The 26,695-nt window shown below is 51.9% G+C and overlaps 8 protein-coding genes across 8 annotated transcripts; 5 read left to right on the top strand and 3 right to left on the bottom strand.

The window, feature by feature from the left end:
- Window positions 1–282: 282 nt before the first annotated feature.
- Window positions 283–1,918, top strand: AYO20_08052 (hypothetical protein; the record flags this gene model as incomplete). The annotated part of the gene is made up of 3 exons (XM_022646334.1): window positions 283–696; window positions 774–1,326; window positions 1,437–1,918. 3 exons carry the CDS (start codon window positions 283–285, stop codon window positions 1,916–1,918), a joined length of 1,449 nt encoding a protein of 482 aa, XP_022497729.1.
- Window positions 1,919–3,897: 1,979 nt separating this feature from the next.
- Window positions 3,898–5,957, top strand: AYO20_08053 (hypothetical protein; the record flags this gene model as incomplete). Its single annotated transcript, XM_022646335.1, has 5 exons — window positions 3,898–4,066; window positions 4,118–4,604; window positions 4,660–5,020; window positions 5,074–5,293; window positions 5,344–5,957. 5 exons carry the CDS (start codon window positions 3,898–3,900, stop codon window positions 5,955–5,957), a joined length of 1,851 nt encoding a protein of 616 aa, XP_022497730.1.
- Window positions 5,958–7,342: 1,385 nt separating this feature from the next.
- AYO20_08054 (hypothetical protein) lies at window positions 7,343–8,806 on the bottom strand (the record flags this gene model as incomplete). The annotated part of the gene is made up of 2 exons (XM_022646336.1): window positions 7,343–8,617; window positions 8,687–8,806. The coding sequence occupies 2 exons, from the start codon at window positions 8,804–8,806 to the stop codon at window positions 7,343–7,345; spliced, it is 1,395 nt and encodes a 464-aa protein (XP_022497731.1).
- A 3,381-nt stretch (window positions 8,807–12,187) lies between these two features.
- Window positions 12,188–18,919, top strand: AYO20_08055 (hypothetical protein; the record flags this gene model as incomplete). Its single annotated transcript, XM_022646337.1, has 1 exon — window positions 12,188–18,919. The coding sequence occupies one exon, from the start codon at window positions 12,188–12,190 to the stop codon at window positions 18,917–18,919; it is 6,732 nt and encodes a 2,243-aa protein (XP_022497732.1).
- Window positions 18,920–19,225: 306 nt separating this feature from the next.
- AYO20_08056 (hypothetical protein) lies at window positions 19,226–21,346 on the bottom strand (the record flags this gene model as incomplete). Its single annotated transcript, XM_022646338.1, has 1 exon — window positions 19,226–21,346. One exon carries the CDS (start codon window positions 21,344–21,346, stop codon window positions 19,226–19,228), a length of 2,121 nt encoding a protein of 706 aa, XP_022497733.1.
- Window positions 21,347–22,082: 736 nt separating this feature from the next.
- Window positions 22,083–23,312, top strand: AYO20_08057 (hypothetical protein; the record flags this gene model as incomplete). Its single annotated transcript, XM_022646339.1, has 1 exon — window positions 22,083–23,312. One exon carries the CDS (start codon window positions 22,083–22,085, stop codon window positions 23,310–23,312), a length of 1,230 nt encoding a protein of 409 aa, XP_022497734.1.
- A 637-nt stretch (window positions 23,313–23,949) lies between these two features.
- AYO20_08058 (hypothetical protein) lies at window positions 23,950–25,336 on the bottom strand (the record flags this gene model as incomplete). The annotated part of the gene is made up of 3 exons (XM_022646340.1): window positions 23,950–24,459; window positions 24,550–24,898; window positions 24,957–25,336. 3 exons carry the CDS (start codon window positions 25,334–25,336, stop codon window positions 23,950–23,952), a joined length of 1,239 nt encoding a protein of 412 aa, XP_022497735.1.
- Window positions 25,337–25,651: 315 nt separating this feature from the next.
- AYO20_08059 (hypothetical protein) lies at window positions 25,652–26,380 on the top strand (the record flags this gene model as incomplete). Its single annotated transcript, XM_022646341.1, has 1 exon — window positions 25,652–26,380. One exon carries the CDS (start codon window positions 25,652–25,654, stop codon window positions 26,378–26,380), a length of 729 nt encoding a protein of 242 aa, XP_022497736.1.
- Between the last annotated feature and the right edge of the window lie 315 nt (window positions 26,381–26,695).

Here is a 26,695-nt window from a genome sequence, read left to right on the forward strand (position 1 = left end):
GCATGTACCCTTTGCTGCCCTGCTCTTTTATTCTGGTACCCGGCCCGCCCGTGAGGTGCTTGTCCTGTTCCCTGTCCATACATATGCGCTGCTGTCCCGCATCTCTGACCGTGGGAGATTCTTCTGGCCATTTTCCTGAATAGCTAACATCGTCGTTCTGGACTACCTCGGTCTGCTCTGACGGAGAGGAAAGATCAGGCGGAGACTAGGATCGAAGAATACGGCGGTGAACGCACAGTCGAAGCTCAGAGATCCGCACGAAGACGAAGCAGAGATCTCAAAATGGGCGCGGGCGCATTCCTCGAGCCTCTGGCCGTGGTCGTCCTCCTCTTTGGCGGTGCTTGGATCAACCGAGCGCCGGATTCCTTTTCGTCCTCGCGAAGTCCTCTCACCTTCTCGGTCGAGGAAGATGATCACGACGTCCCTGACCTTCCCCTCGCTCGCGCAGTCGACAGCGGCGCAGATGCGGACATTGAAAATCTACACATATCCCGATCGAAGAGATCTCTGAGCCCATCTCTGTTACCAAGTCAAGAGGACAAATGGCGGGAGCGCGAGCTGAAGATACCTTTGTTGGGATACCGAAGGGTGGTTCAGACACCGAATACAGCAATGTTCAGACATAGACTACTCAGCAGAATATTGCACAAGTTTCCATTCTTGGTCGAAGCCTGGTACTGGGCTCTGATATACTGGGTCGGTCTAAACATCCAGCAGACAGCCCCGTCCCCCCCGCTAGGAAACTTGTGTTCTGACAGACTTGTGGTAAATAGGTCTACCAGCTCGGCCGAGCATTCACTGCCCTCAGCTTGGTCGAGGGAACAGTGAACGTTGCGCGCCGACATGCGCTGCAAGTCATCGAACTCGAACAGCGACTGCACATCTTCTGGGAACTTCCTGTCCAGAAATTCTTCATGTCCTACCCGCGCTTGATGATGTCAATCAACTGGCTGTACAGCTTTATCCACATTCCTGGCACCATCGCCTTCTTGGTGTGGTTGTACTACTATACCATCACTAGGAACCGGCTGATTCAACGTCGTGCGGCTGCTCAGTCAAGTGGGAAAAGAGGTGACGCCGTATCAGTGGGCTCACCTTCAGGACCATGGCTCTACGAGGCGCGCCGACGGACAATGGCAGTTTGCAATTTGCTTGCCTTCATCGTTTTCACTCTTTGGCCTTGCATGCCACCTCGGTTGCTGAGTGACCCGGAATATGATGGACCCCAGGCTGAAATCTCCAAGAGCTTCGGGTTTGTTGATACTGTGCATGGTAAAGAAGGCGCAAGTTCGGTGTGGACGCAGAATCGGTTCTGCAATCAATATGGTGAGTATAAGGCTCTCTCCTATGCTCTTTCGGGATTATCTCCTAGGGCGCATTGATAGCGAAGCAATCGTTCAAATGTTATGTATGCTGACAGTTCTGCCTTTGAACAGCGGCAATGCCCTCCCTGCACTTTGGCTATTCCCTCTTGATCGGCGTCACTATCATGACGATCCCCTTGGCCCCCGAGAACTCGCAGCCCTGGAAGATCGTTCATCTTCCCATCTTCAATAACTCTCACCCCAACCTTGCGCCTCACATTCGGCTGCCGAGCACGCGGCGGATGCTCTGCCTTGCCATCGGCTTCTTGTACCCCTTTTCCATCCTGACGGCCATCGTCGCGACGGCGAACCATTTCATCCTCGATGCGGTGGCGGGCTCCATCGTGTGCTGCCTGGGCTGGAAGTTTAACGATGTGCTCTTAAACCTGCTCGTGCTGGAAGATTGGTTTCTCTGGTGCTTGAGGATTCACAAGCCTGTCCAGGTACCGCTGGAGGCTGAGAGGCAAGCGAAATCATCAACAGGACTTGGGATCAACAGAGAGACTGGAGGCTGGGAGCCGGAGAAGAGGCCTGTTGTGGCGAGTGCTGCTTGAGGTTGATCTCGAGTCCCGCACAGGGACTACGGAAAGCTTGCGACATTGGATGGCCAGCATAATACGAGTCTTACGAAACCAGTCTGGCACCCGATCTACATGCCCTATCAATCTATTGGGGGAAGAGCCTTATCAAGAAAATCGATCCCAGGGACGCCGCTCGTCAAAGTTATTGCCTCGACCTATCTTCCTCCTCCAAGACCACGACGATCAGACCACAGACCAGGCCTGCATGCCTACAGTAATGCTACAACGAGAATCACTTGGATCGGTTGCATATAGAATCTTGTCATCCCCCCCCCCCCCTTCCTTTTAATCACGAGGCGTTGAACGATGCGACGATATGACGACGAAACGGGCTGGATATCTGCATCGCGTCCAGCTTGCTGTATATAAGACTTGGGAGTCGTATATAATATATAATAGACGAATTGAGGACAGAGCAAAGCGAGAGACACGTCTGACATCATGAATTGAGATTGGGAGTGGGACGTGGATCTTACAAGACCTCCATCCCTGTTGTTAAGACATTAGCTACGGATCTACTGTATGACGACTGCAGATATCCTCGGTAGATACCAGTTTGTTTGTGGAAAGGGGGTTCGTGTTAGGAAAAGAGTCGAAATGAATGGAAATGTGCAAGATGAGATAATACACTGCTGAGCATGGCCAGGCGCGACTCACCCGACATCCGATTCAGCAGTGAGCTATATACTTCACCCTACACGTTGTATAATGCACAATTGCGTCACCGTAATCGCTCTCTGGCTGTCATCTCCTGCCACCCTGCCTCTCTGCCAGCGTCGCAGTTCATGGACTCTGTTTGAATTGACCAATGTCGCTGCTCTAGAGCTGTCAGAATTCAAAGATATATTTCAAGAAATATCTAAACAATGACCTGGTGAACCAGGGCCGTTCTCAAAACCGTCCTCAGGGATACCTTCCCATTTGGTGCTGGCACCCGACATCGATCTGTGATCTGAAGCTGCACTTTACATTGGCCGCCAGTCACCCACGGGCCGGCCGGTGGGTGTGCGCTCTTTTATCCCCAGCCACTTTACTTTTGTACTGACGGGTGAATGAACAAGACACCAGGTGCAATTGATCACCAGCTTCAACATCTGCCTTGATTTACGACGCAACACCACCGCCATCAACAGCGGCCAGCGTTCCTCAAACCTGAGACCGGTCCCTTGGGAAGCAGTTCTCATCTTTCCCCGTGTCTGACGCGCATATTGACCTCCTTATTCCCCGCTCCGTTGAAATTTATCGGAGCTCGATCTCCAAGACCAGCAATTTCAATCACAGATTGTGCTGGTAGAAACCGTTGGTGAGCGCTTCCATTGTTCATTCCCAACGGATCGGATCAATGTTTTGAGGAGAACAAAGAGGACGACGATATAGCACGGGTTGCCTAGCGGGCGCAAGACGCCAGCGATTACCAGCCGAGTTCCTTTTGCACAGGATCAGAGAGCAGCTCCCCCGAAGGGCCTTGGCGGCAGGGGTGCCTGTGATTGGCTGCAAGGCAGTTGCAGTGGCTTTTCTCTCTGCATTGCTTTGGGGCATTTCAATTCCCTTCTCCATCATTGTCGCAGTCGCAATCCTCACTCTCTCATCCCATCGCGACCACTTGCACACTACCATCCCAACCTTTGTCGCATCGATATCATCGTGCTTATCCTTCATCCATCCAGAGTCGCCTGGTCTGTGGTTCTCCCCTTGTTTGCTGTGGTCGGCCGGCTCATCTTGTTGGATCCGGGCTTTGCCAGCTACTTCGTGCTGTCGCGTCCCTCCCATTCCCAGCGCACAACACTCTGCTCCTTACATTCACAAGGCAATCCGGTCTTGCATTAAGCAGCATTTCTTCAAGTACACAATTACTGATATCTTCTTCCGACAGGCCAAGACCTTTCTTCGCCTGCGCGCTCACCAACGCGTCACTTCTCTCCACTCTCCTCCCTCACTGAACCCCGTCCAACATGGCTTCTGAGGAGTCGGCTCCAATGACAGAGGTCCCTGTCAAAGTGCCGCAACCTGCTGATGGAGCTCCTCCGTCGATAGCTGAGCCTGCTTCAGGGACCGTCGCGGAGATGTCGGGAGCTCTTCCCGCTGAGAAATCCACCGAGACAGACCCGGTTCAAGCGACAGGTACTCTTGATGCTTTCATGCCTCAGAAAACTTGCTGATCTTGACTCACAGATAGCGCGACAGCAAATGGCCCTGTAGAGGATGCAGCGGCGCCGCCTCAGGAGACACAAGAATCAGTGGCTGAGTCTGCGACCGGCGCAACTGCTGCTGAAGACACGGAGACAAAAGAGACGGATGACGCAGAGGCCGCTCAACCAGAGACAAACGGCGCCACCCCTGCCGACAAGAAGTCTTCGTCGCGGAGAAAGTCATCCACTGTCGCTGAACACAAGGGGAAGAAGCTCAACAAGAAGAAGTCCATGTCCAAAATCACTCATCTCGATGCCCAACCAGGCGACTACTATCTTGCCAGGCTTAAAGGGTATCCCCCTTGGCCGTCAATCATCGCAGATGAAGATATGCTTCCTGATATTATGATTAATACCAGGCCCGTTACCACCAAGAAGGCCGACGGAACCTACAACGAAGCTTATGCAGACGGCGGTAAGAAAATGAGTGAACGAACCTTCCCTATCATGTTTTTAGGCACGAATGAATTGTAAGCTGTTCCCTCTCACGGTCCTCATGGTTACAACAAAGCTGACAACCAACAGTGTGTGGATCCACAACACCGATCTAGCTCCATTGACGCCCGATGAGTGCAAGGATATCCCAGAAAAGGGCAAAGGCAAGGCACTCCTCGCCGCATACAAGGTCGCTGCCGAAGGCCATGACCTACAATACTTCAAGACCATGCTTGATGAGCACGCAGCAGCTTTGCAAGCTGAGATCGATGCGAAGGAGGCCCGAGAGGCCGAGAAAGTTGCCAAAGCTGAGAAGAAGAAACGCAAGAGCGAAGCCAAGGCCGAGGTCGAGGATGTCGACATGGAAGATGCTGATGTCGACGTTGAGCCCAAGAAATCTTCCAAAAAGCGCAAGAAGGAGGTCGACGAGGAGGAAGACGAAGATGAGAAGGTGAGCAGCAGTGGGATTTCCAACTGTTAGCCCTAGATTCTAACTATGGGTAGCCTGCGAAGACTCCGAAGACCACCAAGATCAAGTTGACCACCAGCAAGACACCCAAGACTGAAGAGAAGAAGCCCAAGGAGAAGGCAACCAAGGCCAGAGCGGAGAAGAGGAAGTCTCGAGCCGCTCAAGAGGATGAAGAGATGGCAGACGCGGTCGAACCGGAGCCTGAGGAGAAGCCTCTGGACCCAGTCGAGGCACGCAAGGCCCGTGAGAAAGAAGGTAAGCATTTCACAATTCTGATTATTTGCACTCGAGCTAATCCAGCCCAGTGCTCTTCCTCCGCCACAAGCTGCAGAAAGGGTTCTTGTCCAGAGACCAGGCTCCTCAAGAAGATGAGATGCCAATGATGGCTACGTACATCAAAAAGCTAGAAGGCTACGCGGATCTGGAAGTCAGCATCATTCGAACCACCAAGATCAACAAGGTTCTGAAAGCCTTGATCAAGCTCAACACCATTCCAAGAGATGAAGAGTTCCAGTTCCGAAAGCGCTCTGTGGATCTTTTGAGTCAGTGGAACAAGATTCTTGGTGCAGAGCCAGCGGATGGTGATGCTGCTGGTGACAAGGATACTGCCACGAATGGTGTCCACGACGAAAAATCCGAAGAAGCTCCCGAGGAAGACAAGAAAGAAGAGTCTTCTGCTCCTTCCGAAAAGCATGCTGAGCCTGCTGAGCCTGCTGAGGAGAAGCCAACAGCTGAGCCTGAGGCAGAAGAACCTGCGGCGGATGCGGAGCCAGAAAAAGCTGATGCTGAAGTGCCAAAGCCTGCTGAAGCCGAAGAACCAGCAAAGGCAAATGATGCGGCACCTGAAACCGTGGAGAAAGCCCCAGAATCAGCAGCGGCTGCGACAGAGGCTGCCGACGTTGTCAAGGCTGCCGAGTGAACGCGCGTACGAGACCTGCAATGTGACGATCTTGGAGGTTGCAGGATCATTGACATGTGAATTGCGATGTTTTCAGGCGTGCATGGGAGTTTTGGTAGGGGTCGTCCGTCATCACTGCCGATGCATCGTCACTGCCAGGTATTGAGAGACGCTCGTGTGCACTGAGGGCCTAGAGATGTCCTCAACATTTGGTACGACACAGGGCGAGCAGGGTTGGCAATGATCGAAATGGAGTCTTTACGCACATTGTCACGCTTCATGTCTCCAGAGGCCTTTATTGGGGGATGTGGGAGGAACAAATCAGAGCTCAACAACACAATCGTGGCTCTTGGCCTTGGTGACTTCTTTACTCTTCTTGTATCCAGTCAGATTATTTAGGAAAGAAAGGCAACGGGCTGGAGAGGTTTTGGCCTTTGTAGCTAGGGCACGAAAAGAAAATGCGAAACATTAAAATGAAATCGGGTGCAAGGCACGACTTGGGAGGACTGTTGAGGCAGGGAACGCAATGTCGAGGCTCGTCTATGGTTCAGGAACGGGTCTCGATGCTTCGTGCCACGAAGGGGGAGAGAGAGATTGATCAGATTAGTACCTAGGCGCCTAGGTAATGGTAGAGAGAGATGAGAGGAGAGGTGTGGAGGGTGAGAGATAAATTTCGACCTCGACGACGCTTTCCGGGAGGGCGGAATTGACATCCGTATCATACATGTAAATCAGATAAAGAAGACTTGACATAGACACGGGACACAGACGTGGACAAGTATGTATGTGACGACAGACTCGAGAGCCTCAGTGGCGCTCGAGATTGGAGAATTGATTATTATGTGCACTCTCTTCCCGTCCCTCTCCCTCTCTCTACCCTGGCCGTGTCTCTGTACCGAGTACCCCTACCCCTCGCATGTCGAAAAACAGATCTTAAGGCTCGGGGTCCAGAAGAACGAACGAACGAACGGGGAGGTAGGTACATTTTACACAGATACATACATACATACATAGATGCCCACTACATTCCTGGGTATCTACATGGGTACATACATGGGTACGTACCTACATGGACAGGTATAGACAGGTATATACAGGTATAGGAGTGCGAGGTATACATACATACAGAACGTTAAAATACTTGGGGCAATAAGTCATCGTTGTATTCGGCCGCCGAGCCCTCATATCATGCCATGTCACAGACACAAGGGGAAGACTAGATCTAAACGCCCCGAGATCGAAGATATCCAAATAACGGAGCAAACCCCAAAATTGCTCGATACCCTAGAGAACTTTTTTGGGGGAGAAGCGAAACATCTAGGGCTGTGTATCCGTCCACAGCTTTGAAGACCACGTCCGGAGGGCCCAATACCTAGCCAAAAACAAAGAGACAGGTCTGTTTTGCCTCACAGATCGCCGTCGCCCTCCGAGCCTCCCGTTTCGTCGTCTTCAGGCAACTCGCTCAGACACGTATCGATCAACGTCATCAGTTCATCCACGTCCGGTCGCTCCGCTGGTTCAACTTGTAGACATCGCCTCACGACTTCTCGGGCTGCCGGGTGGGGGTATATCCTCCCCCCTGAGGCTGGTGCGGTCGCATTGGGTGACTTATTGGCGTCACCATTCGCTGCCGTTGCGCCACTCTGGGATGACGCAGTATTCGAACGTGCCGGCGCAGATCCGACCTTGTTCTTGCCTTTTGAAAGGTTCCCTTCATCAGGCCACCTCCAGTCGCCGCCCAACACGCAAATACTCAGACTGCCACCAGTCTCGTCGCTCCTAGCTTCAAAGGGCGATTTCCCCACAAGGCATGCATACATCGTGCACCCAAGACTCCAGATGTCGACTTTCGTGTCGATGACGGAGCCGGTTTTCACGTCGAAAAGTTCGGGGGCGCGGTAGGGCATGGTACTGTGTTCAGCCGCCGTATCTTGTACGGCAATAGCCAGAGAGCGGGATGTGATGGACGTTGGGCTCGGTGCAAGTGATCCCAGATCCATCAGAATCGGTGTCCTGCCATCGTCATCAATCATGATGTTGCCAGGTTTGATATCGCGATGAGCATAAGCCCGTGTATCACCCGGACTCTTGCCCTCCTGTGCGCGGGTGACTTCATCCGAAGGCATGAGCGGTTCTTCCTGTTCTTCCGCCAAGTCTTCTTCGTTCTCCTGTGACGCCGTCATTGTTCGCTTGTTGGCGCGAGCTTTCCGTTTCGCAGCGTCGGCATCTTCACTTGCGGCTTCGTCGCGGATGGATTGGGCGGCAGTCCGTGATGGCGTGTTCCGCACGCGGTATTGGTGCATAGCTTTCAGTGCTTTGCAGATTCCAAGCATCAATTGCATGAGCCGTCGCTCACCGAAGCGGGTGTGGTTCACCAAGTTTGCGTTGATCATATCTTGCAGATTCCCTCTCCGGTAGTAAGGAAGGAGGATGTAGACGGTTTTACTAGCCCCGTTGGCCGTATCTGTCCCAATGCCAGACACTTTCGTGGTAGAATCGGTTTGCACAGCATGGTCGACGGCGTGGATTATATTAGGATGTGGTGCGAAGAGCGTATATGCTTCGACTTCCTTGAGCGCCTGGGAGACTGATTCTTGGCCAAAGGGACACCGGATCTTCTTGAGTGCGTACAGAGCCGAGTCGGAGGTGTCTTGAACAAGGTAGACGTAGGAGAAGCCGCCCTAGACACAGGAGACATGGTGTCAGCATTGTATATGGCTGAAATGTCCAGGTTCTCAGGAGGTACCCACCTCACCCAGTAGTCGAAGCATCCGAAAGCTTCTGTTATTGATCTTCAACTGCGGAGTGCTCGGAAAACAGCATATACAGCTGGATAGGGAATAGAATATGTCTAGGAACGTGTTCGCCATGATGGGCGGTTGGGGAGGGAAAGCAGGCGTAAGCCGGACCGTCAGTCAGGAGAGTGCTGAGAACCTGTTGGAGAGACAAGGACGACGGCGACGATGGAGGTCGATGCGATGCGTGCAGGAATTAGACGGAAAGACGATCAGATGAGAGACTTGGGAATGGGCCTGACATTCCTGTCGTTATTCCGTGTGTCGCATCTTGGTTAAATGAAGAGTACGGGGTACAGGCAGAGGTGTAGACTCGTATGCATTGGACGCCCAGGCGCCGCATGCGCCGATGGTATGACCTGCGCCTCTGGAGGATATACTTGACCATAGCATTTTGCAAGGCTGATAGGGCGGAGTATCTAGACACTCGATCCTCAGCCTTGTGGCCTACTTCCTTTTCGGGTTAAATATTTAGTTCCCCTTTCGATGGGTAAGTGGAAGAACATCCGATGCACAGCTGCAATAAGAATAAGAATGACGATATATATATAATAATAATAATAATATCGCTTTGTCCTGAGTCAGAGGCAAAAGAAAGTAAGGAGGAATAAGTGGGTGTGCTCCAGAAATCCAACACAAGTGATCAGGCTGATCTTGAGCCTGAACACCAACCATAAGTTAGCAAGTGATTAGTTATATTATACAATGCTGACTATCGGGGACCATTCTACATTTCAAATCGAAAGAGTTCCTGGCTGTTCTTCGAAGAGCGTCGCGGCATCAGCAACGCCGTGCTGAAACACCTTCTCCAAACGGCATCGTTTACGTTTTCCTGTATTTGGGGCTGGTACGGTAAACTCGGCGTCCGAGCTGAGACCACACCGTTGATTCGATGGCCTTACATACACTTGCACATCTCAAGGCACTGCTAGCTATGAGAGCCATGTACCAGGACATATCGTAATTCCGCAGCGCAGTTGTGCACTCTAGGTGCTGGGCTTTGAGGACTCTTAAGATTGTACTTTAGGACCATCTACCGCTGTGTGCCGCCCTTGAAGACCATACGGTCGGTCAAACCAGGTGGGGTCGGTTGTAATTGGTTCTCCCTGACTTGATGGATGCCTTACAGAGATGACCTCCTGCCGACTGGCTATAAGCCAGGCTCGCGGGTTCTGTCTGGAACCACGCATGACTTAGTTAAGGGTAAACACTGACGGCTTGTATTGAAGAACTGCGGTCCCAGGCTGGTTGCCCCGTACAGATTCGGCCCAAAGCATAGTGCCCTTGACTTGAAAATCACTGTGTCTAAGTCTGTATCTGGATGGAAAACCGGTCAAATGCAAACACGCTCTCGAGGGGTGCCTCACCAAAAGCTCCAAAAGCTCGTACCGTCGTTTGATCGGCATAAGCAGCTAGGTGCTAAAAGGCGAGTCTCAAGCCGCTTCCCCATTGAAAAGGACGAATGAGAGGACCTCTGGCCTTCCTAATAGGACCTAGTACCCAGAATACGGGTGGCCTTGGATGTCGAGGGCTGTCTGTCGGAGGTGGACCTGCCACACCAACAAAGCTCAGCCCACTCTCGCTCGGGTGCGATGTAGCTGAAGCATATGCAAGTGAGATCAGGCAAGGACGCCACGTCTAAAGTGACCGTTGGTGGCTGAAGACGGGCATACAAGCAAGAATGACAAGCATTCTAGGCGTCGGGAGGAACGAAGGAGGAAACAGCAGAAGGCACGGGATTCGCTCAAGGCAAGTTGCTCGCTTAGCTTGACTTTGCTTTAACATCGGGCGTGGCCTCACCTGGCTAGGAGACCCCGAAAAAACAACATGTCCGCTTAAAAAGGGTGGCATTGTTGTGGTCCTGACCATTTCAGCTTGCTTTCGGCAGACAGGGTTAGCCGAAGGCCCACAGGACTGGAGGGAATTCATGTACATACCTTGCCTTAAAGTCCACCGTCTCTCTCTTCCACAAAACGTATCTTTTTGGCTGAGGACAAGGGCCGAACACCATCTCGACGACCAACTATCCTGCTCACCGAGAAATGCATGCTCACACGAAGACCCTGAGCACATCGAGTATCACACCAGCCCTGACCGACCGCGAAGTCCCCGTTTCACCACGATATACATATGCTCGGCCACGCTCGCTGCTCACAATCCCCCCTGGTTATCGCGTCACCATTCGAATTATCACGGCGTTGCTCGCCATTGGGATCGGAGCAGCCCTGGTGTACACAATCATCATAAAAAATGCCACAGAAGAATCTCGATTTCTGGATGCGGAGGGAAACAACCGGCCCGCTTGGCCAACGATAATATGGATGCAACCGACGATCGTCCTACTGACCGCAGCTGGCTATTCCTGCCTGTTTGACTTGACCGCTTTGGTTATGACATGTGCAGAGGTTAGAACTGCTTTCCAACTGTCGCTGGACCTTACTGACAGGTGTCAGGTACATCGTAGTGAGCTCTGGGCCATCTGGCTTGAATCGTCAGCTTTCACCGTCTCAATCGCAGTGTGGATTGCTGGTTTGATCTATGCCAAAACATGGAACAGCCCCGATTCCTCATCGTCCGATCTGTGGTCCTGGTCTTGCAGTTATCAAGGCATCCACTTGAACTATGGAAATGATAGTGTTGAATTTAAGTCGCTCTGTCGATACATGGTAAGAGAAATGGGTTTTCGCAGGATGACACGCTGATGAATTCAAGGACTTCGTCTTCTGCGGGGGAATTGTAGTTTGCGTATTGCAGTTCTTCAACATGGTGCTATTCTGGATTGTTCGGAATGGAGAAAGAGCTCAGAAGGAGATATCAAAGCGTAATGCATATGCCAGAAAACATATTTTAGGAAGCCAGGATACAGTTGGCTAGGATGAATAGCTGTGACATGGTAACCGCCTCAACCGCTCTGCCGCGTACAATGGCTGCCGAAGCCTTTGAGGGAAATACTTGAGTTTCAAGAGAGCATCCATAGCCAAGCAGTAGATTTTCGAGGAGTTAATTTCGAAGCAGAATCGGCAACATCACGAGAAAGAGACAGGTTTTGTGCTACTGTGCTGTTAGAACACGTACAACTGTAAAATCATCTGGTCAACATCAGGGGTTTCAGCCTTTTTGAGGTTGTTTTCAGTGTCGACGAAAATAGAAGGTTTGCCGAAGAATATGCCAAGATTTCAGAGTATGGGAAACTTTTCTGAGCAGTCGAGGTCGCCGTCACAGAGGCAGCGACATTGCAGCTGAAGGATTGAAATCTCTCTAAGTGACGACAGGCGAAGAAGTGCAGAACGATTTTGTTTCTGCTCATGGCCACCAAGATATCCTATCCTCCCCCATAACGGCTTGGACGACTTTGCCCGGATATCCTCTCCACCATCTGGGCCGCCTTCGCACCTATCGCAACCATCACAACTCGCTCGAACCGGCCCATAAGGTTGTGATCCTCGTGTCGCCAGAATGGCAGACCCTAACAATGTATCGCAATACAAATACTCGGCGATGTCGAACCTGGTCCTCCAGGCGGACCGTCGATTTATCTCGCGCCGGACAGATGAGAATACTGGCGACCCTGAGTCTCTGGCTGGAAGACTCAACATCCGTGATATGGGTTCTCGAGTCGCGCGAGATCAAGTACCCAAACAAAAAAAGATTGCGCCAGGGCTACAAGGTGTGGAAAGAGGCTCGATACGTGAAGGCGAAGATGTTTTGGAACGAGAGCAGAGGAAACGGAAGAGGGGTGAGCCTGCCCAACCTCGAGGTGCCGGCGTCCTTTCCGCTGGCGATGCATTGATCGAAGGGCTCAAGTACCGTCCTAGGACTCCCGCCACTCGGGCGACTTACGACCTACTGCTCACCGTGACTGCAAATGCGCTTGGAGATGTTTCGCAGGAAATCGTCCGAAGTGCAGCCGATGCCATCCTCGAATATCTGAAGGACGACAACTTGAAAGATCTCGATAAAAAAAAGGAAATCGATGATATTGTTGGCATTACAATGACCCCCAAGCAGTTTAATGAATTGGTCAATCTGGGTAAAAAGATAACGGATTATGACGCACAAGACGAGGACGAGAATATGGCGGACGGTGCCGGCGCTGACGAGGCCGAACTTGATGAACGTCAGGGCGTCGCTGTCGTCTTTGACGAGGATGAGGACGTAGACGAAGACGGCATTGGACGAACATACGAAGTTCGGGATGAAGACGAAGGGGACAGTGATGAAGAGGAAGATATTCAAGACCAACCAGGCCTTGAAGAATCAGCGTCAGCTGGTGGGGCAGCTGCTCCCGACATCGACCCAGACGACGATGAGGAGGCCGAAATGATCATAGACAGCGGGCTTGGCGAGTCTTTTCGCAGAAAGCGTGAGGATGCCGACTTGGTTCCCATCGACGAAATTGATGCCTACTGGCTCCAACGGCAAATTGGTTCGGTGTACTCTGACGCCGTTATCCAGCAGCAAAAGACCCGAGATGCCCTTCAGATCTTGTCTGGCAAAAATCTCGAAGGTGAAGAAATATCCCTGCGTGATATCGAAAACGACTTGATGGACTTGTTCGACTATGAGCACGCCGACCTGGTGGGGAAACTTGTGTCCAACAGAGAAAGGATTGTTTGGGTAACGAGGTGGCGCAGAGCCGCTGAGGATGAGGATGCCCGACACCTCGTGGAGAGCGAGATGGTTGAGGCGGGCCATCGAGCAATGTTAGACGAGCTGCTTGGCAAATCAGGTCGAAACGGAGACGAGCCACGGCCGGCTAAGAAGATGAAGCTGGATTTGATGGACATTGATATCCCCAAAGCGCAAGAAGAGCAAGAAAAGAAAAAAGACGGTGGTCTTTCCGGTGGGCTGCAGCCACAGCGGGTCATCAATCTCGACAATCTCGTCTTCGAACAGGGCAATCATCTTATGACGAATCCAAAAGTCGTCCTTCCACAAGGTTCTACAAAGCGAACTTTCAAGGGCTATGAAGAAATCCATGTCCCGCCGCCCAAGCCCAAACGCGACCCTGGCGAGAAGAATATCCCTACCACCGAGCTTCCCGATTGGGCAAGGCAGGGTTTTGGGTCTGCGAAGGAGCTCAATCGGATCCAGTCGAAGTGCTTCCCATCTGCTTTCCACGACGATGGGAACATGCTAATATGTGCTCCGACCGGATCTGGCAAGACGAATGTCGCGATGCTGACGATCCTGCGCGAAATTGGCAAGCATAGAAATCCAGAAACTGGCGAAATTATGCTGGATGACTTCAAGATCATTTACATTGCCCCCTTGAAGGCCTTGGTGCAGGAACAAGTAGGAAATTTTGGCAAGCGACTTGAAGTGTATGGAATCCGGGTGTCTGAGCTTACTGGAGACCGACAGCTCACAAAGCAACAAATCGCAGACACACAGGTCATCGTAACGACCCCGGAAAAGTGGGACGTTATAACTCGAAAAGCAACCGATCAAAGCTATACCAGACTTGTTCGGCTCATCATCATTGACGAAATCCATCTTCTACACGACGACCGCGGTCCCGTCATCGAAAGCATTGTCAGTCGGACTATCCGTAAGATTGAACAGACTGGCGAGCCTGTGCGGATTGTCGGTCTGAGCGCCACGCTTCCCAATTACCGAGATGTGGCGACTTTCCTACGAGTCGATCCTGAAAAGGGTCTCTTCCACTTTGATGGGTCTTTCAGACCATGCCCTCTTCGGCAGGAATTCATCGGTGTGACCGACAAGAAAGCCATCAAGCAACTCAAGACCATGAACGACATCTGCTACGCAAAAGCCATCGAGCATGCGGGAACTAATCAACAACAAATGCTGATTTTTGTTCACTCTCGGAAAGAAACTGCCAAAACTGCCAAATATATCCGTGACAAGGCGATCGAGCTGGAATCAATTGGTCAAATCATGCGGACCGACGCAGCAAGCAGGTCAGTCCTGCAGGAGGAGGCTGATGCGGTCAACGACGCCAACCTGAAAGATTTGTTACCATATGGATTCGGAATACATCATGCTGGCATGGGCGTTGCTGATCGAACTTCTGTTCAGGATCTGTTTGCCGATGGCTATCTAAGAGTCCTCGTCTGCACTGCAACCCTGGCTTGGGGTGTCAATCTTCCCGCACATACCGTTGTCATCAAAGGCACTCAAGTTTACTCCCCTGAAAAGGGGAGCTGGGTCGAACTGAGTCCACAAGACGTCCTTCAGATGCTCGGTCGAGCGGGCCGGCCACAGTTTGACTCATATGGTGAAGGTATCATCATAACGTCGCAGGCCGAGATTCAGTACTATCTTTCGCTGATGAACCAACAATTGCCCATCGAAAGCCAACTGATGGGCAAACTAGCCGACAACCTCAACGCAGAAATTGTCCTTGGAAACATCCGCACCCGTGACGAGGGCGTTGAATGGCTCGGGTACACTTATCTGTTCGTTCGGATGATACGCTCGCCCGGTCTCTACAGTGTGGGTGCAGATTATGGCAACGATGAGGCCTTGGAGCAGAAACGAGTCGATCTCATCCACTCAGCCGCCATTGTTCTCGAAAAGGCCGGACTTGTCAAGTACGAGAAGAAGACCGGAAAGCTGCAAGCCACCGACCTTGGTCGCATTGCGTCGCATTACTATATAACACATAATTCCATGCTGACCTACAACCACCACCTCCAACCCTCAATCGGCACAATCGAGCTCTTCCGGATTTTTGCTCTCAGTGATGAATTCAAATACATCCCGGTCCGACAAGACGAGAAGCTTGAGTTGGCGAAGTTGCTCGGGAGAGTACCCATTCCTGTCAAAGAAGGGATGGATGAACCACAAGCCAAAATCAACGTTCTCCTGCAAGCCTTTATCTCGCGCCTCAAGTTAGAAGGTCTGGCTTTGATGGCTGATCTGGTCTACGTCACACAATCAGCAGGTCGAATCATCAGAGCCATCTTCGAGATATGTCTAAAAAAGGGTTGGGCTGGGGTGGCGAAGACTGCCTTGGACCTCTGCAAAATGGCCGAGAAGCGTATGTGGCCTACGATGACTCCTTTAAGACAATTTTCGATGTGCCCCAGAGAATACATCCAGAAAGCTGAGCGGATGGAAGTCCCGTGGTCCAGCTACTTTGACCTTGATCCGCCTCGCATGGGGGAGCTGCTCGGTCTTCCCAAGGCAGGCCGGGTTGTGTGCGACCTTGTTTCGAAATTTCCGCGGCTGGAGGTCCAAGCGCAAGTGCAACCGATCACCAGATCACTGCTTCGTGTCGAGCTGACCATCACTCCCAACTTTGTGTGGGATGAAGCAATACATGGGACTGCCGAGTCGTTCTGGATTGTTGTGGAAGACTGTGATGGAGAGGAGATCTTGTTCCACGACATGTTCATCCTACGGCGAGAGTACGCCGAGGGTGACATGTCTGAACACTTGGTTGACTTCACAGTTCCCATCAGCGAGCCTATTCCACCGAATTATTTCATCTCGCTGATCTCGGATCGGTGGATGCATTCCGAGACCAGAATTCCCGTCTCGTTTCAAAAGCTAATCCTGCCCGAAAGATTTCCTCCTCATACTCCACTTCTCGATCTACAACCTGTGCCTGTCCAGGCTCTGAAGGTCAAAGACTACGTCGCGCTGTATCCCAAGTGGGACAGGTTTAACAAAATCCAGACTCAAGTCTTCAAATCCCTGTACGACAGCAATGACAGTGTCTTTGTGGGAGCGCCCACGGGGAGCGGAAAGACTGTATGTGCCGAATTTGCTCTTCTTCGACATTGGAAGAATCCAGACGCTGGCAAAGCAGTCTATATCGCTCCCTTCCAAGAGCTGGTCGATGGTCGTTTCGCTGATTGGAACGAACGGTTGAGCCGAGTGGGTTCCGGAAAGCTCATATCAACCCTGACTGGCGAGATTACGGCTGATCTGCGAATACTGGACAGATCTGACCTGGTATTGGCCACTCCCGCTCAATGGGATGTCCTGTCAAGACAATGGCAGCGCCGGAAAAATGTACAAAACGTGGAGCTGTTCATTGCCGACGAACTCCACATGATCGGCGGCGAAAATGGCGCCGTCTATGAGGTTGTGGTTTCCCGGATGCAATACATCCACATCCAACTAGACAACAATATGCGGATTGTCGGATTGAGCGTCCCGTTGTCGAATGCGCGGGACGTGGGCGAATGGCTCGGTGCCAACAAACACACAATTTACAACTTCAGCCCCATGACGAGGCCGGTGGGAATGCAGTTACACATTCAGTCATTCAGTATCCCTCATTTCCCGTCTCTGATGATGGCCATGGCCCGTCCAACATATCAATCCATCATACAACTGTCACCTGACAAGCCAGTGATCGTCTTCGTTCCGGGACGCAAACAGGTCCGGGCCACAGCTCTCGATCTTCTTTTAGCGTGCATCATGGATGATGATGATGAACGATTCTTACATACCGACGTGAATGAACTCAGACCATTCTTGGAACGGATCAACGAACGGGCACTGGCAGAGTCCTTGACGCATGGTATTGGATACTATCACGAGGCACTGTCGACCAGTGACAAGAGAATCGTCTCTCATCTCTTCAAGATTGGAGCCATCCAAGTGATGCTCGCTTCCCGCGACGTCTGTTGGGAAATCCCATTCACAGCGCATCTCGTTGTCATCATGGGAACGCAGTACTTTGTGGGCCGCGAACACCGCTACGTCGATTACCAGATCAGCGAGATCCTTCAGATGTTTGGCCGAGCTTGTCGGCCTGGCGAAGATGATATCGGAAAGGGCGTGCTCATGGTCTCGGCGGTCAAGCGCGAATATTACAAGAAATTCCTCAATGAGGCATTACCCATAGAAAGCCATCTGCAACTCTGGCTACATGACGCGTTTGTCACTGAGATCAGCACAAAGACAATCGCATCTACACAAGACGCTGTCGACTGGACCACCTACACGTACTTCTACCGCCGTCTTCTAGCAAACCCAAGCTACTACGGCCTCAACGACACGTCTCACGAAGGTCTTAGCACGCACCTCTCGGAGCTCATTGAAACCACGCTGAAGGAACTCTCCGATGCCAAAATCATCGACTTGGATGAAGAAGACGATACCATATCCCCACTGAACCCCGCCATGATCGCCGCATACTATAACATCTCCTTCATCACAATGCAGACCTTCCTCCTCTCCCTCACAGCTCGCACAAAACTCAAGGGTCTCCTCGAAATTGTCACGTCTGCCACGGAGTTTGAATCGATCCAACTCCGTCGGCATGAAGATCACGTACTCCGCCGTATCTATGATCGTGTGCCGGTGAAGATGTCAGAGCCCGTCTACGACTCGCCACACTTCAAAGCAATGGTGTTGCTACAGGCACATTTTTCGAGGATGCAATTGCCCATCGATCTCGCCAAAGATCAAGAGGTCATAGTGTCAAAGACGCTCGCGTTGCTCTCGGCTTGTGTCGATGTGCTAAGTTCCGAGGGCCACTTGAACGCGATGAACGCCATGGAAATGTCACAGATGGTTGTGCAGGCCATGTGGGATCGCGACTCTCCGCTCCTGCAGATCCCACATTTTGACTCTCGGATCGTGGATGTTCTCGCTAAACAGGGAATCAAGGACATTGACGATTTCATGACGGCAATGGATCCCTCTGAGAATCCCGATCAGGCCAAACTGGTGCAGATGATGGGTTTGAGTAATCGACAACTCGTGGAGGCGGCCGACTTTACGAACAACAAGTACCCGAGTCTCGAGCTGGAGTTTGACGTCGAGGACAAGGAGGAGGTTACAGCCGGCCAGCCAGCCATTTTGTCGATCCGCATCTCGCGAGAGGCGGACGATGAGGACGAAGACGAAGAAGAGGGAGGCAAAGGCGATGGCGCCGACCAAGACGTTGACATCACAGTCCACGCCCCCTTTTACCCACTCCGCAAACTCGAAAACTGGTGGCTCGTCGTCGCCGAGGAGAAGACAAGGTCGCTCCTGGCCATCAAACGCGTCACGATCGCGAAGAAGCAATTTGGCACGAAGCTGGAATACGTCGTCCCGACCGCGGGCAAGAAGGACCTCACCTTGTTCCTCATGTGCGACTCGTACGTGGGCGTGGACCAAAGCATGGCATTCAGTGTGGACGTCAAGGAAGGGGAGGATGAAGATGAGGAGGACGAGGAAGGAGACGAAGATGAGGAGATGCAGGATGGTGGAGAGTAGAGATAGATGCACGGTCTAACCAAGCCGCCCTGGGGCTTGTGGCAGCCATGAAAAACAAGATGGAGCCTGTGAATACCTATCAGAATACAGGGAAAATGTATGTGACTTTTTGGTTCTCTGATTATGGTTGACATCCTGATTTGGATGTGTCAGGGAGGCTGTCTATCTTCCATGTTCCTATCTAACAAACTCGGCCATTTCCCCATGTTTTGCTGGTTGGTAGTGACAGTCTTGTGTCACAATCGCAAGGAATCAGGGACAAAACCCCCCTGGATAGGGCCAGGGTCGCAATGGCGGTAGTGAACATCAATACCCACCTGTCGGGAGTGTTGATGATACATTGAGATCCATATCGTCGGTGTCCAGATCCATATCGTCGATGTCCGTGTCCTCACTATCCGACGGCGCGCTCTCTGTACAATCCGAAGCACAGCGATTCCCACAAATGTCACACCTTTCACACCCGTCGGCATCGCATTCTATGGATCCTCGCCAGCCTGTGTACCATGACGGATATCTCGAGACCTCGGTTTCCTTCAGCGCTTCTGCTACGCTCTCATAACCACACTTCCGAGCAACAAGCGCAAATTCGTGATCGTTGCAGCATTCTGTTTCGGAATACAAGTATCCATCTCCCTCCGGAAGTTCAACGCCGTCACCACAAAACTTGTCAGTCAAGAAAGCTCGCCTAAAGATGAGGGATATAAGCCCTGTTATATTGCCTCCGCACATGAAGAACTTTTCAATGCAGGCAGTCTTGTCGTCTTTGGTTCCAAGAATGGAGTCGACGATAGGGGCCCTGCCAGCGGCAAGACATTTGCAGATGTTGTTGTAGAGTTCGACACAGCCCCGCCGAACTGATTTATAGCACCTCAGTGGTTTGAGGCACCGAAATGGGAGACGACGCGTGACGTCCTTGTGTAGACGGACCCAGTCAATGCCTGACAGATTTTCCAGGTTTGGCATAAGCATTGGATATTGACCGGTGGCCGCATGAAGCAACGCAGATATCATCCGCGGACTAAGATAACCGTGTATGCACTTGCCGCAAGTGCAGCCATATCGAAATTGTATCAGATCTTGGTCCGACTCGATTTCAGCTCCTTTCAGCAGAGCGACGCATTTCGCCATGGAATCTGTATAGCCTTGGAAGTCATTTGACACTATGTTGATGGTAGTGCCGGACCATGACCTTGTCCGCACAATCTCGAGCTTTTCTAGCAATGCGTCTAAAGGAGTATTGCCACTCGAATTGGATGTCGTGATCAGCTGAGCAGAGGCTGGCTGTTGCATCATCCAAGCGACACTTTTTGGGAGAAAGCGTAGTGCGGCAAGGTGTAGAAGAGTATTCGCCTCCTTGTCAGTAGCAAACCATCGCTGATCGTCAGGCATGGTCTGCTGAAGGTATTGTTGAGCGGCTTCGAGAAACCCGACGTCGTTCAGTTCGCCTAAAATTGACTTCGGCAGGGCATCTTTGATGGGGCGGACGAAAGTCGGAGGGTGGTAGGGATCTTCCCGCATCATCAAGGACTTGGGCTGAGATGCGCGACCGAACCAGATAGAAGAACCTATTCGGTGGAAACCCAGCGAGTCTGCCCACGCAACTGCCTCGGCGTCATAGTGGTCAAAGACCTCTGGTCTATGTTCATTTCCACTGTCTCCGACAATGGCCGCCAGAGAATCGTGAAAATGGGCGTGCTTGGAGGGCTCGGGCCAGAGGATTGCAGCAAAAGGGTAATGGGTCTTCTGCTCGGTGGCCTCTAGCAACGCTGAGACAATAAGTTTGCTTAGTCCCATCCTCCGATACGGCTTCTCGACGATGAGGTCTTCAATGAGCAGGATATCCCCGTGCCTGGGCTCGATTCCCAGCATAAACAACTCTTCACTCAAGAAGGGGTTCTTGCCGTCCTGCTTCGGGTTACCAAACCGGTCAAATAGATCGAACGCTAATAACGTCGACTCGTCAAAAGGCTTCGACATCTCCTTGTAGAATTCCCGGTTAATATTCAACCGCCTGATCAGCTTTGCTCCACAGAATCCGGCCCTCTCCGCACATCCACCCGGTGAAGAGGGTACCCTAGTTACCGTCACCTCCATCGGCTCCAACCAGTGGATGTGGGCGAATTCGTCGTGTGCTGCCACTTTGGGGTCAAGATATTCGATGCCCAGAGGTTTCTCAACACATTTTATGCACCGTATAGGGTCATTGGTCAGCGCCTTGGTTTCTGAGCAAAGTGTGATCCTCACATAAAACTCTGACTCTGAAGATTGAGTTGATGATAGGTCAGTTCGTGGCTCGTGGCTTATTGGAATGCTCGGATCAGGCCGCGATAACAGAGCATCTTTTGTGGTGTTGGTTGAGCAACGGGGGATCTTAGGGGAAATGGGTGTGGCAATCTCCTCGCCAGATCGTTTCCTGGCTCTCATTTTCCTTGTGAGGGCTAGGACGTGGCACGCAGAGTGGAATCAAGGTGTGAGGTGGTTTGTGCAGGTGTTAAAATAGAACTAGGCGGTCAGCTTTATTGGCGAGCCTCAGATGAAAGAAATAAAAAGTGACGTTCGAACACGAAAACCACAAGCAGGCAGGTTAGCGAGAGTGAGAGTGAAGTGAAGGAAAGCCAAGGAGGAAAACAGTAGGAAGGGAGAATAGTTATGTGATCATAGGGTGGTTGCAAAGAATTGTTATTCACCGGAACAACTTTGTGTCGATTCACAAACGGGATTACATGCCTAGTTGACAACCGTGACTTCCCTCTGTACGTTGCGGTTGCTGTTGCTGGAAGAGATGAGAATGAAGTGAAGCAAGTGAAGTGAGTGGAAAGTGAAAGCCAGTTACATATCATGAATCATATGCTTCGCCGTAGCTGAGAAATATACTGCCACCACAGTCTGTATGGTCCGCCGCACCAACTACCCCAGCGTGGGGCCGAGTGTCGCTTCCGAGGCCCCTGTCCGCTTCCGATGGCAACAGTCCCCATTGAGTGATATTCTTTAGCCGACGACCATGCTTGCTCACGATTACTGTTCTGCTGTTCTATATATCTCTGTCCCAGGACTGGTGGTGCTTCATCCTGCTTTTGAAGTTCTTTGCACATCATAGATGAACTAGAAAAATCCTGCCTGTGACATTAGAACTGCCTTCATTCGGAGTTTCACCTCAAACATGGCTGCCGCTAAAGGTCTAAAGCAAATTCTCGCGAAACAACCGACCGACGTTGTCATCCTCTCCTCGTTACGTACTCCCGTCACCCGAGCAGTCAAAGGTGGTTTCCGAGATGCCTACGACCATGAACTCCTCTCCCACGTCCTGCGCGCTACCCTCGCTGCGAATCCGAACCTCGACCCCGCGAAAATTGACGACGTTGCGGTAGGTGTGGTTCTCGCTGAACTAGGCGGCTCAAAAGCTGCTCGTATGGCGCAGCTACATGCCGGGTTCAATGAACGCACAGGCTTGCACACTGTGAACCGAGCATGCAGTTCAGGTCTTGCTGCCGTCACGAGCATTGGCAACATGATTACAACCGGACAGATTGACGTGGGCATTGGTGCAGGCATGGAGAGCATGACAAAGAATTACGGAAGCAAGGCGATCCCTACTATGCTCTGGGACGAACTCAGGAACAGCCCCATTGATAATGTACAAGACTGCATCATGCCCATGGGTCTCACCAGTGAAAATGTGGCAAAGAGGTATGGAGTGAATAGACAAGATCAAGATGCCTTTGCCGCCGAGTCGCATCGCAGAGCTTCCAAGGCACAGAAATCTGGCCTGTTTGATTCGGAAATCGTTCCTGTCAAGGTCAGACAATACGCACCAGAGCATCCTGATGCACCACCCAAAGAAGTCGTGGTTGACAAAGATGACGGTATCAGACACGATGCCAGCCTTGAGAAGATGGCTAAACTGAAACCGGCTTTCTCACAAGATGGGTCTTCAACAGCGGGCAACTCCAGCCAGATCTCGGACGGCGCTGCTGCAACATTGCTCATGCGCAGGTCAACGGCCAATGAGCTCGGTCTCACCAAGAGTATCATTGGGAAGTGGGTAGGCACCAAGGTCGCCGGCTGCAGACCCGACGAGATGGGTATTGGTCCTGCTGTGGTCATCCCGAAGCTCCTCGACTATACCGGCTTAACGAAAGAGGATGTCAATATCTGGGAGATCAATGAGGCCTTTGCCAGTCAAGCTTTGTATTGCATTCGCAAGCTGGGGTTGGATACCGACGTGGTCAACCCAAGAGGCGGTGCGATTGCCTTGGGCCACCCATTGGGTATGACTGGAACGAGACAGCTCGCGACCTTGATGCCGCAATTACAAGAGGGACAGGTCGGCGTTGTGAGCATGTGCATCGGTACTGGTATGGGCATGGCCGGCCTCTTTGTCAGAGAGTAGGATCTCTCTGCTGGCTGATCTCCCGCGAGTCTCGTCCTGCTCGATCCTACGAGACTCACGGCGCCGTCGTGTCGCCATCACTACGCCTTTCCTGCGTTGTGAAATCTTGATTCTTTCGAGCCTCATTAGGACAAATGTGAGCACCAGCTGGATCAGCCACGGCTTTCGGCTCTCACTAAACAACCACAGCATCACAGGCCCAGCCATCGCCAATCGTTCGTCGTCATCACTTTATCTTCATATCCTGGCGTCGTCTTTTCGCATTTTGGGAGGAAAGCACGCAATTCCAAGTCCATTGGCCGATGCAAGGGCCGCACGAATCTCTGTATATCTATTTTCAGCGGTCGGTCATACCATGGCATTTGCGTTCTCCATCAGGTGTCAAAAGTTTGGATTGCATGAACCTGCTGAAGGAACTGGTGTTTTTCGGGAATTTTAGAGAGTATATTATGTGTCCATGTTACACTTTTCTTTCTATTTTTTGTACAGTCTTTCCCTAGCCTCAGGGGGAGTCATCTCTCCATCCTCTCTTGGAACCCACAAGTCGTACATTCGATCCCATTTTCACTTCCACAGTGAGTCTCGACCGGAGGGGTTCGAGGTAGTGTTGGCGGTGACCTGTAGTCTCGACTTGCATTCACAAATTCCTCTGCGCAACTCCCCCTTCCGGTTCCTCGTTCCTCCACGCTTCACCCTCCGGCACCAACCTCGGAAGCGGGTACACTGGCAGACTGCGATTCTCGAGCTCGCGCTTGATGACCTTCCAACGCCCGATTTCCATTTCGCGATCAACCTCTGTCTCTCGGCGGGGGAAGATCATCACGTTGGGGCCAAGGGGCTGGAATTTCTGCCGCGGCTTCCTCAGGGTTTTCTGGGTAGCGTCGTTCTGTGGTCCAGAGACAGCTTTCTCTGTCTGCTCGGGCATTGGCGTCTCGCCGATCTCGGCGTCGCTTCTCTCCTTAGCCGCGAAATCCAGTGCTTTTTTCTGCTTAGCTAACAACAACTCTGCGAATTTTTTGGCTTTTGGCTTCGCGTTTTGCGTGAGTAAGTCCACAAAGGTGGTTAGGGGCTTGTTGCCGCGTAAGATGGTATTGAGAAGAGGATCAGGGATGCGGTGGGAGGTGAGTTGGGAAAAGCGCTTGACAACCTATGACGAGAGGGTCAGCTCGGGTCAGCAGGGCTGGAGAATAGAAAATATGGTAAAGGTCCCAGGAAGAACCCTAGGGACAAAACGTACAGCAAACGTGAGGGGATCACTAAAATCAAACTTTGCGCCAGCGAGCTGTTCCTCCACCTCTGGTATGGAAAGTTCGATCTCTTCTTGCCTCTCCGACTCAGGCCTCGGCGCTTCGCTGGCTTTCTGTAAGACACCGCTTGGATCTTCGAGGTGTGACACAGTCCCAGAGCTCGACAGTTTGATCTTTAGAGACGTCATGTCGCCGTGGAAGTCAGGCGGACCCTGTTCAAAAAGAATGGCTGGATCTTTTCCAAGTTGTTTGTACGCCAAACATTCGACGACGGATATGTAAAGGAATGAGAGAAATTCGTCGCGCTGGAGAGGTGTTGTGGCGGTTGGATCAAGCCAGCTACACACATCCTATTTAGATCGCCTTGGGATGCGCAATTGAGGTGGGAAATACATACGGTTCATAGTCGTCTTTGGGATTAGGAGGAAGGTCCCTCCAATGCCCCTGATGGCCTACATGTTCCAATCCGTCCCAAGTGGTGGCTTCAACGTAATGCTCAATCGGCGCAGTAGTTCCAGCGTCCTTCGGCGGGGATTGCTGGTTGGAAGGTTCAGAGCGGTTGAGGAGAGAGTTGAAGGAGACTTGGCGGCGCTGTACGTTTGCAAGACCCGTGCCACGTCGCATGCAGTCTCTTGACGACAGGCTGGAGGACTGTCTGGCTTGCTGTGCTTCGCGTTGCAGGAGTTGATGTTTGCATGTCCGACAGACATAGCTGGGTCTGATAGCTGCGGCGAGTCCGCTGCTTATGGACTTTGAGGCGCGGCCCGCGGATGCCATCTTGTGTGGGAGGGACAAAGATTCTTGTGACCAGATTGAGATGGAAGTTTTGGGATTCGTTGAAGCTGCGGAACTGCGCACTAAATTCTACGTCGAAGTAAAACGACAAAAAGTGCACTTCGGAGACACAAACTGCGCCTTCGCCTTGGTTCTCTTGGTCTTCCGTATAAAAACCACGTGATAGACATCGATATTGCAAGGTTTTCGGACGAAATTCCGATCACCTCGATAAGACCTCATAAATTGTCGGTCGTAGCTCATCGTTTCTGCTCAAGACATCTATAGATAAGCCATTTCAAACGACCTGTCTCTCCAATGCTTCGACACTTTTCCATCCCGTGCGGAAAGGACGTGAACCTTTGTCTCAATATAGCAGAACCAGCCTTACGCGCACAAGGCCTCAGTCTAACGACCTGGGCATCATCCTTTGTGCTTGCGGGTTTGCTCCATAAACTGTCTGTCGATCTTTCCTCCCTCGCTCCCATACCGGTCCTTGAACTCGGCGCGGGTACCGGTCTTGTCGGTCTCACTGCGGCTGCGCTGTGGAAATCACCAGTGATCCTTACAGACCTGCCGCCGATTGTACCTGGATTGGCGGCCAATGTCAAACTCAACGCGGCGACCGTGAAGGCTGTTGTCGAGTGTGGCTCATTGGACTGGAGCAACCCGGGCACTCTTGCCATCCAGGGCGGTACACTATATCATGCGGAAAAGGACAAAGCCCGCGTTATCCTTGCAGCAGACACCGTCTACTCGGAGGAGCACCCCGAGTTGCTCTCCAAAACGATACTCCGGTGGCTGGCTCCAGGACCATCGTCCCGGGTCATCTTGACATACTCATTGCGTGTGGCTTACCTGGATCAGATTCGGGAGTTGTGGCAGCTTCTGGAAAAGGGTGGTCTTGAAGCACTTCATGAAGGTCGTGAGCAGGCCGAGCTTGACATCTGGGACGACGAACGTCTTTGCGAGTGGAGCGTATGGGGATGGCAACGGCACTCCACCCATGCTGACCAGGATCGCACCGAACACACGAGAGACCCTTGACTTGTGTGATCAGTCTCCTGCCATCACGCATCAACCCTCTTGACCAGCGCGGACCTCTGCATGCAATCCCTCGGGTACATATTTTCGCGGCACAACTCCATGCTAATAGACAGACAATAGATGGGATTTCTCACACAAAATCCTCGCGTGCCATGCGGATCTCCAACCGAAACTGCACCGGTCGTTCACCGACCTGGACCCAGGATCGTGGCATAGATTTTTTGTCTCAGTCATTCCACCTTCCTATATCGACAACAAGCTACTCACTTGGTCACATACAGACCTGGCCTCTGCCAAGCGTCTCTTCAGAACCGA

Source organism: Fonsecaea nubica (assembly GCF_001646965.1).
Source record: "Fonsecaea nubica strain CBS 269.64 chromosome Unknown Scaff60, whole genome shotgun sequence".
In the NCBI taxonomy this organism is placed as follows: Eukaryota; Fungi; Ascomycota; class Eurotiomycetes; order Chaetothyriales; family Herpotrichiellaceae; genus Fonsecaea; species Fonsecaea nubica.